The sequence below is a fragment of the Dermacentor silvarum genome, chromosome 1 (assembly GCF_013339745.2).
Source record: "Dermacentor silvarum isolate Dsil-2018 chromosome 1, BIME_Dsil_1.4, whole genome shotgun sequence".
NCBI lineage: Eukaryota > Metazoa > Arthropoda > Arachnida > Ixodida > Ixodidae > Dermacentor > Dermacentor silvarum.
Genome location: NC_051154.1, coordinates 188,558,332 through 188,573,144, shown reverse-complemented (window position 1 = coordinate 188,573,144; position 14,813 = coordinate 188,558,332). Strand labels below are relative to the sequence as shown.

Below are 14,813 nucleotides of genomic sequence, written 5' to 3'. Positions count from 1 at the left end.
CTTCAAATATACTACAAAGTGGTGTGAGGGATGCTACAGCCATGCTTCATGTGACCTACACAAAACACAATGAACGTTTAAAAAGTGCAATTCAGTCGTGATGGTCTAAGCATAACATAAGTTAAGTTCATACATATGTCACTGTATTCCTCATGAGCATGAAGTATTTAGAGGGCCTGCAACACAGCACCCACTGAATCATGACATGCTTCCTGTGCTAGTCAAGGAGTTCTCATGTGCAAAAAATGCTCCGTATGGTCCAACACTATCATGGCTCATTTTGTCTAAATTCTGAATCTATGGCCTTCGAGATTAAATTCAGTGGTGCTGTTTTGGTTATGCCTTCCTAGCTTTAATGCATACACCCATTATCTATGAGTACAGCTGTCATGACCACATAAAGTGATAGTCAGATATTTTAATTTATTGGCCATATTAACCCCTTCTGTGGCCTTTGACGAGCTGGCTTTGTCAGCGTGTTTCTGGTAAAACGTCCAAGGATGCACTCAGCTCATCGGTACTTTTCATTTTCTAGCAATTCCATGGACGACGTGGTTTCGTCTTAGTGATTTGTCGTACTTCTGGTAGATGGCAGCACACAATCCACGGGGCAGCGCAAGAAGGAGTGAATTTATTCTTTCTGCGGAAGTAGAAGGATGTTGGCAACTAGAATCTTTAATAATAACTTGGCCATTTCTGGTCATAATTCGGTATAATAAAGGGGTACAAAAGGGGTTATGCAATTACTCTTTTACCCTACTTTGGTGCTACTTTGGCTCACTTTTTGCATGCTGCTGCTGTCCGCTATCTAGCATCTAAAACATTGCTCTTGCTCACGAAACAAACGAGGAAATTACATGTCCAGCTGATAAAAGCGAGTACATGTGCTCTTCTAGCTGACAATGAAAATTCAAGTTTTACGCCTGAAATAGATGCTTATGTAATCGTGCTGTAGTTCCTTTGAAGTCGAATGTGGTGGACCTCAATTCTACAGTGCCAGCGGGGCACAACTGGCTGCAGTTGGGAGGCTGCAGTTAGTGAAGCTTTCTTTTGTGGCATGCAAATGTGTAGATGCTGTAGTCTGTGGTAGCCAGCGAGACAAAATTGGCTGCAATTGGGAGGCCACGTTTAGTGAAGATTTCCTTGTGCCATCCGAAGGTGTAAACACTGTGGTCTGTGGTGGCTCTATAGTGTGTGGGTGTATTAATTCGATTAGTATTCTTAGTCTATTTCTCCCACAACAGATTGTAAATAAACGCCTCTTCAACAATACGGTGTGTAGCTACATTGCTCGAATGCTAATTGCACTAACGTCGGCAGTCATCATGAGATAGGTTTTGCTAGGTGTTCTCCTTGATATAAGGAGCTCGGAAATAAACTGTGTGAGCTTGCACTCTTCTGCTGCTTGCTCTTCACTTGAATGCACCTCATTTCCTTCACTCTGCTCACCAGCAGCTCCAGCTGCTCAGAACAATATAAAATGTTGTACATGTGCAGCTTTAGATAAGGTCTCAGTAGAAAACATTCCATTTGTGTCCATAACCTAGGAATGTTTTCTAGAGGTACCTTATATATCTAAAGCTGCACATGTGCAAGATTTTATATTGTTCTGAGTAGCTGGAGCTGCTGGCGAGCAGAGAGAAGGAAATGAGGTGCATTTGAGTGAAGAGCAAGCAGCAGAAGATTTCAAGCTCACACAGTTTATTTACGAGCTCCTTGCATCGTGCAACACACAGCATGAAGAAAAAAAGAAACTGGAGATGAATGTTCAGGTTTAGAAGCACGTGTAGGTGAATGGCTCAAGTAATGCTACTGCTGGTGCGAGGCAAGAGCTGACAGCACACATGCTAGTTATTCAGATGGTTTTAAGTCAATTGATTATTTATTTGTATTGACAAAACATGGAAATTTTAACACAATTCACTATTTAAGAAAGCTCTTGGCTTCAAGTACAACTACATACACATGCATGAACTCACAGCTGCTTGTCAAAAAATTCTACATTATGTTTCACAGGCTTTTACTCCAAGTGACAGGGGAGAGCTGCTGGCAGAAGCCTTCTTCCTGGCTAGAGCAGGCCATCTGAGCTACATGTCTGCTCTGAATCTGAGCAGATACATTGTACAGGAGAACCATTATGTGCCATGGTCAATATTTTCCACAGCAACTTCTTTCCTGCATCATCGCCTCACTGGCACCGAGACTGGAAAGCATTACAAGGCAAGAGGCAGATTTTTTGATATACTTTATTAATATTTTTGACCAAAAGAAGCTACTCAGTGCAGCTTGGTTTTGTTAGTGAAGGATTAAGTAACAGCTCATTACAAAAGTGCTATGCACTACCAAGTGGTAAAAATATAAAAACAAGCTGTTCTGGAAATATTACGGTCTTTTTTTTTCCAGGCATTTATCAGAAGTTTACTCACTGAAGCTCTCAAAGGTGTTAAGTTTAGTGACACAGGAACTCACTTAGAAAGGTAATGCTTTTCTTTTCACCAAGTATTATTTGACTTACTGAATGCTCGACTGTGTGTTGCTTCTTTTGCTAAGTTTACTGATATCTTTTGCAGGCTAAGGAGAGCAGCTATATTCAGGGTCGCTTGCAGATGCGGTGAGAAAAGTTGTCTCCATGTGGCCAGTCATGCTTTCAAAACTTGGCTGAATGGAGAATCGTAAGTATTGGTCATCCAGAGACATACTGCTTAATTCACGGCTAAACATTTTTTTTAATTATTTGAATATTTGTTCTCTAGGCTTGAACCAAATTTCAAGAACATTGTATTTCACTATGGCATGAGGCAAATCGGTGACGAAACCACATGGCAGCAAGTATTTCAAAAATACCTTCAAGAGCCTAACCATGCTGAAAAAATTAAAATAATGACTGGTCTTGGACAAGTTCAGGATGAAGTTATACTCTCCAGGTATGTACAGAAGCTTTTGTTTAATATGTGAAATTTGCTAAGCCTAGAATGTATAATAGCTATGATTCTGCTTCTTAAAACATAATGTGAACCAGAACCTCATAGAAGCATGTTAAAAATGAACATTCATTCTCTTGTGGTACATATAAAGTCAATAATTATCTTGCTCTTGTCAGGAAAAAAAACAATGTAGGAGTTGCATGTTTTATAAGTGTGCATGTCCCATTCATATAAAATGTCTTTGTAATATATCGTATGTGCATGAATATAGCTTAAGTTGGCACTTCTGACAAATCAGAAAATAAACATTATATGTTTATATCCCAGTCAAAAACATTTTATTGGGTCCAGTCATGTTCTTCAATGGGACACAATTAGACATTTTTGTTTTGCCAAAACCATGTGTTTAATTGGTTCCAATTGAGCATCAATGTGGGTCCAGTTTGTGGTAGGAGGAATATGACGGGGCCTCACTGGGTGTCCCATTGGCTCTATTTTGTAGCCAAAGGGTTGTATGCTTAGATACATGTTGGTGTTATTCAGGGATAAACAGAGGAATCTATAAATAACAACTGCTCTTACCAGGACCCTAAATGCCAGTTTGTCTTAATGAGCTGTGTATGTCGATTGGTCTCAGTCGGAATCCACATGAATGAGTAATGCTATGAAACAACAAAATAACTAATAGAATAATAGCATAATTAAAATTCAACTCCTGTAGTTTTGTATGATCAATGGAAAGAAGCATTTAGGCTTAAAACAAATGTTGCTATAAAATTTTGTATATTTATTTTAAACACTAGTGATCAAAATTTTCTTGGCATATATAGCATGTGAGTTAGGTTACATTTAATGATATGGTGGATACCTCTTTGGAATGAATAACTTTGTGCATGAGTAAGCTTTTGTAGCTGAATGAGAAATAAATAATCTTGTTCTGTGACTGATTCAGTATCACAAGCATCAAGTAAGTTTCATTTTTCGGCCAATCATTTGGAAACCCCAATGGTATTTTTTTGACTGGGATTACAATGCTAATTAGCTTTACATAGCATAACTGTAGCCATGAGTTTAAATGAAAACATTTTGGAATTGTTTCGGTATAGCTTGATGCACAATCTGTCTCTGATGGGCACTAGTATGGGGCTACCTGCACAGGCGCGCTTCTCTATGCAAAAACCGTGAGGTGATATGCCCCAAAGCCCCATGAAGCCAGAGGTGTGTGCACCGAGTGGCTTTGCGCAAGTGAGGCCATATGGGCACACATCAAGACAGGCAGAACAGATGCACTCTGCATAGCACTGTATGAAGTTCAGCAGCATATGTGACATTTGGTTCATCATCACTCTGTTGATGTTGTGGATCATTAGTGAATTAAATTGATGAACTTAATTCTTTGCTCTTCAACCCCCTCGTTCGTTCATTGTGTCCTCATTCCCTAGCAGACCCTCATCCCCTCTATCACATGAAAGCGGAAAAAAAAAGTGATACTCAGTTTCAGCATGGTTATAAATTTAACATAAAGTGCTTTCTCAGGCTAGTAGTTGTGCTAAGAAAATTTTGCAAGTATTCGTGCAAGTAGGGTACTTCAGTTTATTTAGTCCTCTCAGCATCCTTTTTGAACATGTCAGACATAATTGTAATGACTCACTGCACAATTTCAATGCCTATTCTAGATACCTCAACTTTACTTTTGATGAAACAAAGATAAGAGGTCAAGATATTGGAACAGTTTTTGGGACAGTTGTAAATAACCCCAAGGGGCACAATCTTGCTTGGAACTTTTTAAGAGAAAACTGGAACTCCATAATCAACAAGTAAGTGGCAATGCTGAAAAGCAAGCTTCTGATCGACCATTACAAAGAATTACTTGTGATGCCTTTCACTGTTTTCATTTTGCTAGATTTGGCAAGCATTCTCGTATACCAGGAAAATTGCTTCGTGTTGTCTGCAGTGATTTCAACACTCCTGAGAAGATGCAGGAGGTAACCAACCATTGCTAGTTACTACATCTAAGTTATATGCTTATAATCAGTGGTAGGAGTGCAGCACCAGAATTTTCATGTATTGCTTTATCTGCAGATCAAAGAGTTTCTCAAGGAGCATCCTGAAACAGATGTGACAAAGCAGTCTCGGAGAGAATGCCTCCAAGATGTGGAAAACAACATCAAATGGATATCAAAATTTGAACCAAAAGTTGCAGAGTCTTTACGTGGATTGCTCAGTTGACCACTGTAGCTCTGTGAGCAGTTGATGACTTTGTCCTAAGCAAGTATCTATTGTTACAAGAAAATTTGAAACAAATATCCCATTTGAACTTTACTCTGTTGAGTGAAACAGAATGAACAGCATGCATATGACATTACTGTGATTGACAAAATTTTTTATGTACAGTTCTTTAGATATAAGTGACGATGAAGTGTTGAAACATGCGAGAGCTTAGGTGTGAGTCAAAGAACAACTGTTTTCTTACCAAAGTGATTTTACAGGAGTCATGTAAATAGTTTTATGTACATACAGTATTTTATTGAGAAAATGTATCTTATGTTTCATTTTTTAGAGTATACATGATATATGCATATAGTACAACATTTGAATTTCAAGTTGCCACTATTGTGTGTATTGTAAGCAAAGCAAGCTGCCATGATTGTGTGACTACCAGATATATGCGATTAAATTGTAAACAACTTGTGTTTCATACTTCATGAACATTACATTCCTTTTCACCTTTATGGACACTTACTATAAACTGTGTGCATAAGTCATACTTAAAGTGCATTACCTTGTACCAAGACTTCTCACAACATAAAAATTTCACTGAAATCACAGGCATAGTTTGCCATTTGTTAAATTCAAGTTGTTTGTGAAAGACAGTTCTGAATTGCTGAAAATGCGCTTTTTAGAGAAAGTGAAAATGTACATCCTAGCATTCAGAGTCGTTTGACTGTAGTATGAAATATGTGTGCTTGACAAAACATTCAGATTATCTGTTTGAACCTAGGTGCTTTTAGTAGCACAGTGAAAATATGTTGTGTGACAAAGAAATATGTAAAAGGGCACATTAATGCTAAGGCTATTTATACTGCAGTATTTTTATAGGATAGTTCTATCATTTTCACATATCATAATTAAGTAATAAAAAAAAAAACTTGTGCTCAGGTATGGGCTCTGTTAGTGCAATTTTTTTCAACTTTTGGGGGTACACTCTGTTGTCTTTTCTTCATTGAACATCATTTGTTAACTTTCTGTGCAAGGGTTAGTCAATATATGAGCCACAAAATGGAGGTAGGAAAGAAATAATTGCCAGTAAATTGCTGTATGTATTGGCACTCTTCAACGTAATTTTGTCCTAATTCGGAAACATGTCCCATCATTATATGTGTAGGTATTTTAAAGCCAGTCGTAAACGACACTCATAGGTTGCTTCTACAGTCATATTTGGCACAATCAATAGTGGTAACATACTTTTTCAAACCTTGTACTTTATTTGAGTCAATCAATCAGTGTGCTGGAGTTGGGTCATGAATTGAACCCAAACTATACAGATCCTGTGTCTACCATCACATCTCCTTCATCACATATCAATTGCTTCCATATGCTATGCTATGGTCTCATATTGACATGCATGGGATGACACTGATGTTCCTTGTCTGTGATGTTCTTTCTTTCATTTTTGATTGTGCACCCTTCACCATACACTGAGAGCATTTCCCTATGCACTTTCTGTCTGCTCAGTCTTTATCCTTGAAGTTAGTGCCAATTTGAGCACTGCTGTCCTACACTAATGTAACATATCTGCTATGTAAACTGGCTGCAGTTTAGTTACTGTGGTGGTAGACTTTTCTTTTTTTCCATGGGTGCCATTATTTAACAGCAAAAGGTGTACAGTTTAAATTTTGAGTAGTTTTGTGTCTGAAAATTTGTGACTTGTATATTGACTCACCCTCATAAATACATGCTAATGCATTGCGTTAACCCTATGTCTAGTCTAAATAGGAACCATATCAATCCTTGATACACTTTACATGGTACTATAACACTTGCTCTTCAAAACTGAATGCTCTGTAACATTTGAAGGTTGGCTAGACAATCACTCCAAGCCTGCAAAATGATCGCCATTGTTCATGGCGCTGTGGTCAAAGAGTGCAGTTGTCAAGTGGCTGTTTTACCAGCCACAGTGGTTTAGCGGCTATGGTGTTGCGCTGCTAAGCATGAGGCCACGGCGGCCGCATTTCGATGGGAGTAAAATGCAAAACGCTTGTGTCCCGTGCATTGGGGGCATGTTAAAGATCCCCTGGTGGTCAAAATTTATCCGGAGCCCCCACTACATCATGTCTTATAATCAAATCGTGGTTTCGGCATGTAAAGCTCCAGAATTGAATACAATTCAATTCAAGTGGCTGCTGTAGACAGCCCTAACCCCTCCCATCTGCCAAGTACTTCCAACACCCTTGAATGTGCTTGCATATGTTATTTAGCTCAGACTGGCCTTTAATCTGTTTGAGACAAATTAACTTCAGTCTTTCAGCACGGGCCATGTGGCACCTACTTTTGCTTATTTCATCATGCAGTTCTGCTCTTGGCAAGATTATAGCTTTTGACTCCCTCTATAACTGACAGAATGAGATGAAGACTCTGCATGCATTCTATAACAGAAATTTGAAGTAAACAAAAATTTATATAATGTACAGCCTGCAAAACCTTACAACAAAAGTTGATCTCTTCGAAGTATTAAATGCTGAGGAAGACAAGGTTGTTAGTCATGCAAATAATAGGAATAGTGTCAAACAACTTACTTGTACTTTAGCCTTGAGGGATGCTGTGTGTGCTTTTTGAATCCTTTTAGCCTCTAGCATGCATTCTACATTCGAACCTTGATGTAATGGGGAAATTTCATGGTGCACATGCAGGAAGTATCAGTAGTCGTGCAAGTCATGCTCTGGCAGATGCTGCTACCTGCTGCGAGTCACAGAGCAGCACAGATAGTGTGGCACACTCCAGCAAATACATGCAGTAGTGCAGACAGAGCAATTTAAGATGGTAGAATCAGAAAGTTTTTTGGACAAAAAATTAATAAAGGTTGCCAAAGTGCAGTGTCATTAATGTTAAAATAGAGCGTAATATATACTTTTTTTTATTTTCAATGGTTGACTACAATTTGCCAATTATAAACGCAGCATTATACATCGTGGGAGCTGTTACCATATTTTAAAGGCAGCTTAGTCAATCCCGTCCTCCCGTTCACACAACTTTCTGACTTATGGAAGCTATGTCCTCATTAAAAGTGATGCTTTGGACATCTTGGAAACCTAATCTATCACTTGGCTTAACTTAATATTTGCATCTAAAGCACCTTGAAAGATTTAGAATCTACAAGGGGAAACAAGATTGAAGGTGAAAGATACAAGAGGAAACAAGACGATGCAGACAATGATTTGTTGCTTGCCTAAAACCTACGTCGTACAGTAAAAATAGGTCATATACTTGCACCATTGTCATATTCACTTCACGTTGGATAAAATACAGGCACATTAATTCCAACTCTTGTCTTATATATAGCAACTCACCTTTTTTTTTTTTTTTTTTTTTTTTTTTTTTTTTTTTGTTCTGCAGGGAGCATCCAGTGTTCTTGTATTTCAGAGTGTAGTGCATTACCACTGAAATTTTTGTTTATCTGCTCTGGGGGAAGCAGTAGTGCACCCAGGATCTCTGCCAGGGGGGGTTGACAGTTTGCCAATACCATCTAAACAGCACTAATTTCGATTTCTTCACGAGAAATTGTCAAAAAAATGCGCTTTTTGCGAGTGTGCAGACGATTGCGCGTCTTACATCTTAGTTGCAGCACTCAAATGCGTAAGGAAAGAAAAGGGGTTAAACAAAAGGGGGGTTAAGTCGGCCTCGGGGGGAGGGGGGGGGTTACAACCCCCGAATCCCCCCCCGTCGATGCGCCACTGGGGGGAAGAAGTGATTATGGGACAGACTGTCTGGTGTGAACCCTTTGCATTACATTCATGGCAGCTTTCCTGCATAGAGAAGACATAATCATGGTGATGCAGTTCGTATTGCAGTGAAAGCTAGGTGCAGTGTGGTGTTCAATAATGCTTGGCCATTTCCTGCAGACCTGCGATGATCACGCCACTACAGTGAAGGGATTTTGCTGTTCAGGGACACTAATTTGGATTCACTGCAGTCTCCTTCTGTAAAACTTGGGTCCTTCCTTATCTCTCTAAAAATGGGCATGCAGTGAATAATGTATCGTTTACTCACATTTAGCTTATTTGTGAACATATAGATCATACATCACACAGTCTAATATTTATGTTTATTTGTACCCAGTGAAGACTGCCTACAAACAGGCTGCCATCCCCGTGACAGCTCAATGTGCCAAAGCAAAAACTGTGGCAGCTGTGAATAAAGTGGCTTAAAATGATTTTTCTAATCTTTTGTACAAACAGTAGATGAAGTTGCCAAGAAATGCTGAACTTGTCTGGAAATGTTATCTTAAATAGTGTGTGCACCATTCAATGGAAAATAACAAGTCGCTTTGATTAAATTCTATATTAGGCTACAAAGTTACTCCACTTGTGATGTTCCTTCTACTGCATTAGTTGGTACTTGTCATTTCTCCAAAGTCTCTCGTGTATGACATGTTTAACTGCACTGAATTGAAGTTGGTGTAGTTTTATTGGAAACTAAGATGTGCTACAACATGTCCTCATTTGTGATCAGCCTCTGCATCAGGTTTCTTGTCTTGTCAACAATCATAAAAAATTTGTCTATGTGCTCCTGCTAGAAAAAAGGAATTTGATGCGATATGTTTGCATGTTTGATGTCAAATGGCAAGCCTTTAGTCATGTTTTGGTGTCTTAAATATTTGAAATTAAAACGATATCTCACTGAAACAGCTGGTCCGTTTTCTATAAAATGTTGATATTTTGCATGTTATGTCCCTCTCCTTAAGCACACACTACTTGGTTGGTAAATGTTTTCTTTCTTTTCCCTTTTAAATAAGGCAGAAGGGTTACCTGAGGGTGTGCTGTAGTTCTCATTGTGCTGTAGTTTTCACAGCCAAGAGCAACATTACTAAACTAGATTCAGTCGCATAACTCTCCGTAGGCACTATATATTGCGGGCGCCCCTTGGTTTCCCACCAGAGCGCAGGAGCGCTGCAGGTAGCTCTACGTGAGTGCAGCTCTGTGTTGTCAAAGGCACTCAGGTCCTTGTGCAACTTCAGAACTCTACTTCCAACTTCGCAACTTAGGAACGGAACAAGTGTTTTCACCGATGCCTTTTTTAATGTTTGTATAGCCTCGCGTTTAGCAGATTGATTGAAAAAATTTACTAAGCTGCGAAAATGCTGCTGCACTACCCCGGAGTGCGGTGTTGGAGTCCTTAGTCGAGGGCTCCAGCAGCCCTGGCTGTCCGCTGCACTCTACTGATAAGCTGTTGCTGATTAGTACTAATTAATTAATAATGCGAACACATTATATGGCTCATGAGGTGGAAAATGCGGCGTAGCTAGGCGGCGTTGGCGTGACCACACGATGGTCCAAAAAGTCAAGGGAGCCCAAGTGAGCCAATCGAGGCCGTTGATGACGTCAATTAAGGCAAAGTTAATTAAGGTACAGGTTTAATTACAATAGAGTTCATTACACCACTCGAACACACGACTTTTGGTGGGAGTCGCACCCATGACCGTTTGTGTTAATTAAGGCACAGTTAATTAAGGTAGAAAGACGAGCTTAATTACGATATAGAGTTCATTACGGCACTCAAACCCACGACCGTTGGTATTAATTAAGGCGAAGCACGAGATGGACAGCGACGCACGTCGAGCTGGTGAAGTCAAGGCTGCACACCGAAAGAGGAGACGCTTGCATTGACTATAGTTCTGCCCCATCGTCTCAGCTACTTCTCATCCTTGACTGCGGATGGTGGTAGTAGCTTGCTTATTGACCCACGCAGAGATACACACACCAGGCGTGACTCGGAGAAGAGTGCGCTTCGCATTAAAAAACAAATTTACGCTGGTGTGCAATACGAGTGTTACACAAAATTGGAGGTTTGCAGCGCTCCGCCGGCACGTCCATGAAGTGTTGATACAAGCCAATCGCGAGTCGAGCAAATGTTCAATTTCAATTTTTATTTCGGACAACCGTCCTGGAATTACAGGTAGCATATCTGCTTGCGTAGTGTCGACACCTGTAAACACTCATGTGATATAGCTCAAGAAATAGTCAAAGTGACATACATCAGCAGTTACCTACACAGCAATGGCGTAGTTTAATAAGCAAGAAAACAACACTCTTTAGCCAAGACGCGTGCAAATACAGAAGCACAGGATGTGCTAACAAATTTGAAAATAATAAATGACAAATAACACTATAAAACATTTCCAAGTTTGCATACATAACAGCATGTACAGTGAGTACATTTTTGGAAATTTTTTTTTTTTTCAGCACTTGGGCTTTCTTGACATCATATGGCTAGGTGAAAAATAAATGCGGTAAATTGCTCAGAAACAATGCTACGGTATGTTGTCCGTTTCAGCTGCGATCCATACTGTGATCTAATACAAGGAGTAACAAAATGTGAATATTCTCAAGTTATAAATGTCCTGGTTTACAAACCGATTGTTAAATGCTACAGGCCATGGTCAGAACGAACTTTTTTAAGAACAGTTAATGTAATTGTAAGTTGTATAAGATTGATTAGGGGTAGTACTTTAGCTCTAATAAAATAATCAAAGTGTGATCAGTTCATGGTAGCTAATAATAAGTACTTCGAAATTATGTAGCTTGTGTAATGTATGAAAGTTACGCTGTAACGTATGCCGGCCCACTTCGCTGTAACGTAGAACACCGTACAAGGAGGCAATACTGCAAACGGGACTGTATTTTAATAACCCCCATTAAATGGGCCCAAAAAAAGCTACCAGTCAGATTTTATTGATTTTTGATACCTAATGGTCTTTCACAATGTAACTGCATTGTGAGAGTTTATGAATTTTGCTTTAATATTTCAAATGCTATTATTGTGTACAATTTATAAAGTATGCTGGGCCTTTCTGGGACCAAAACCCGATGCAGGTCCTTAAAGGTATACTATATAGCTTGGAACTTCTTTTTAAAAGATTATGCCGGCCCACTTAGCCTTCTGAAGGCAAAATTATCATTTTAGTGGCAATTACAGTGTAGACCGCTTATAACGTAAGTCACCGGAGTCGCGAATATCCGCACTATAAGCGGTACCGCACTATAACCAAAGCAACAATTTTCAAGGCCCGCACATATGCAACACATGTGCACCGAGCCGCCACGCGTACGCGACAGTCGAGGAATGCGGCTAAAACGTTTGCATTCAATTTACTGTCGAATCTCGTTAATTCGAACCAAATCAAGCGGCGGCGCCTCCGACCGGCATTGCTCCGGCACCGCCACAGAGTAAAAGCTTAGGAGAGACCCCTCAATGTCGCGCGCGAACAAAAAAAAAAAAAGCAAAAACAACGCGGCGGAAATTTCACCCCCTCTCAAATGGCAAGGTCGCCGATTCTGCGTTGCGCCGGAACATGCGTGTACGTGCCGACGTCTCAGCCACGCTACCGTAGCCACGCGTAGAAAATGGCAGTGAACCCTTCTATCTCCTTTATGCTTCCTCTACTTTTTAGTCACGTGTTAACCTTGCACGCTGCGGCTACGGCGCAAAGGGAAGCAGCGGCGCTGTCCCAGGCCGGCCAACGAAACTGCCCACGCCGGCAAACGGACACTTCCCGATAACGGCAGAAAACGAAACTTCAGAGAGCTGGCGCCGGGCCGGCTGGAGCGGCGGCGCCTGCACGGCGGCGGGCGCGCACGGTGACAGTCGAAAGTGAGAGAGCTACGAGGCGAGGGCGAGGGGAGCCACCGAAGCGGCGCAGTTGTCGAGGCGAAATCTGCTTCCCTGCCGCCCTCCTCCCTCGATCACATTCCACGGTTACCACGGTCTCCGTGTGCGCCCTTCGCCGTGCCATGCCGGCGCCGCCCGCTCCCTGAAGTTTCGTTTACTGCCGTTATCGCGAAGCGAGCGTTGGCCGGCGTTGGCAGTTCGCTCGCTATGCGCGCCGTGATATTTCACGACTCGCACACAAGATTCTGGTTTCAGCCTCACTGGCTGTTCGTTCGCACCACGTGCCCTTCTCCTCCACTTCGTCTCTCTTTCTTCCTCGAGCACTCCTTGAGGCGCCCGTTTGAGGGGAGCGTTCGCCGTCTCCGCTGACTTCCGTACTCCCAGGCAGCCGCACTGTAACCGGTATTTCGTTTCCCGCAACTGCACTATAAGCGATACGTGTATACATGCATGGAGTGCTATGGGGAAATTAGCGGGAGTCTGAAAAGACTGCACTATATCCGGTCCTGCACTATAAGCGGTTACGTTATAAGTGGTCTATATTGTATATTCTTTGTTTTTGAGGTATTTTTACTAGTTAGTGTGTAACATATGACTTCGGCAGGTAACAAGCGGAAGGGATTTGGTGTTCTTTCGCTCACGCTGTGCTAATAAATCGATACAGATAAAAACGTGATATTCCATGATGGATGCAGGCGTACAACAGCAAACCATGCATCGTTCAAAATTCTTGCGAGAACAGTTAATTTAATTCTTGCCTTATGTTCTTGTTGCATGATTTTTGTCGGTGACATTTTTCTTACAAGTGTCTGACCTATCATGGTTCGGTGCCCATCTCTGGTTCCTGAATTCGGGTTGGCCTACTTTTATTACATAGATCATCGCGTTTGCAAGAGGAATATACAATTATACATCGTGTTTGTTTTGTATGTTTTCCCCCACTTACTTTGCAATCTGTATAAAATCGTGCATAAATGACTACTATTATAAAAGAAATCTTCATAAAATATCTACATCCTTTGTTTTTTTTCTTTTTCTAAATTTACTGTAACATTGTTTGCTATGTATTGAATGTGAAAACAAGAGAATTGTCATTTTTGTCGGCGACAAGAAAGCAACCGGGAGACAAAATACCAATTTTGATTTCATCGCTATTCTCTCTTTATACACGCAACCGTTCCTCAAATTTCTGCAGCCAACAAAAAATATTTAGCCTAAATGTAGGTAAAAAGCTTACTTTGGGCTTTGAGAACAAGCAACCCCTTCCAACATACACATAGGCCAAGCGTACTTTATAAAGTACACCTGCATTCATTTTCTTGCGACGCTATAAAGATGCATTGTATATGAAATGTCATGCATTTATCATTTACAGCATATTTTTTTAACTTACCCAAAAAAAATCAGCTTCGAGAAGCAAATATACTAAGCGTGAAAAAAAAAATCGATCCGTTATATAGTGCTGCCGGAGCGTTGAAAACCTCTGATTTTATGCAATGCTCGTCGCTGTAATCCATTGGTTTCTATGGGAATTTCAACGGCAGATAATATTATTTCGTTATAACTATTTGTTATGCCCCATTTTGTTATAACGTTGATGTACTGTATATATACTATCCAGTACAGTTTGGCGAGCTTCTCGGGAGCGCCAGCTTTATGTCCCACCTTTTTCAGGTTATGTGAAACAGCACGAATGTAGGAAATCGCATTCAGCGCCGTGTTTGTCGTCTCGCTTCGTCCTTGTCCTTTGCGCTGCTGCTAATCATGAACCTTAAACAATTTTCCCAACTCGCCGTTATTCTAAATAACATCGTATGTTTTCGTGGGAAATTAAAGATGCACGCCGAAATAGTCCGAAGAGCCTATATTGGCCCCGAGGGCCACCATTGGAGAGACCGGCGCTGCCATCGCTGTGACGTAGAAAGTGACATCACGTGACTCCGTTTGCGTCTTCTTCACCTTTGCTGGCCTTGCCACAGTCAATGCAGCTCTCTGGCTGGGCGA

At 40.7% G+C, this 14,813-nt stretch overlaps 1 protein-coding gene and 1 long non-coding RNA gene across 2 annotated transcripts in view; one reads left to right on the top strand and one right to left on the bottom strand.

The window, feature by feature from the left end:
• LOC119436540 (putative aminopeptidase-2) overlaps positions 1–8,515 on the top strand; it is a 168,940-nt gene extending 160,425 nt beyond the window's left edge. Inside the window, exons 49-55 of the mRNA XM_049658436.1 lie at positions 2,017–2,220; positions 2,404–2,477; positions 2,571–2,672; positions 2,754–2,924; positions 4,601–4,741; positions 4,828–4,909; positions 5,007–8,515. Of these exons, the coding sequence (XP_049514393.1) occupies positions 2,017–2,220; positions 2,404–2,477; positions 2,571–2,672; positions 2,754–2,924; positions 4,601–4,741; positions 4,828–4,909; positions 5,007–5,153 (921 nt within the window). The 3' untranslated portion in view covers positions 5,154–8,515. The remainder of the gene's footprint in view (positions 1–2,016; positions 2,221–2,403; positions 2,478–2,570; positions 2,673–2,753; positions 2,925–4,600; positions 4,742–4,827; positions 4,910–5,006) is intronic.
• The window catches only part of LOC125941373 (uncharacterized), a 61,504-nt gene extending 52,494 nt beyond the window's left edge, over positions 1–9,010 (bottom strand). The window contains exons 1-2 of the long non-coding RNA XR_007464208.1: positions 8,877–9,010; positions 8,488–8,603 (exon numbers count right to left, since the gene is read on the bottom strand). This is a non-coding gene — a long non-coding RNA (uncharacterized LOC125941373). The remainder of the gene's footprint in view (positions 1–8,487; positions 8,604–8,876) is intronic.
• Positions 9,011–14,813: the final 5,803 nt, after the last annotated feature.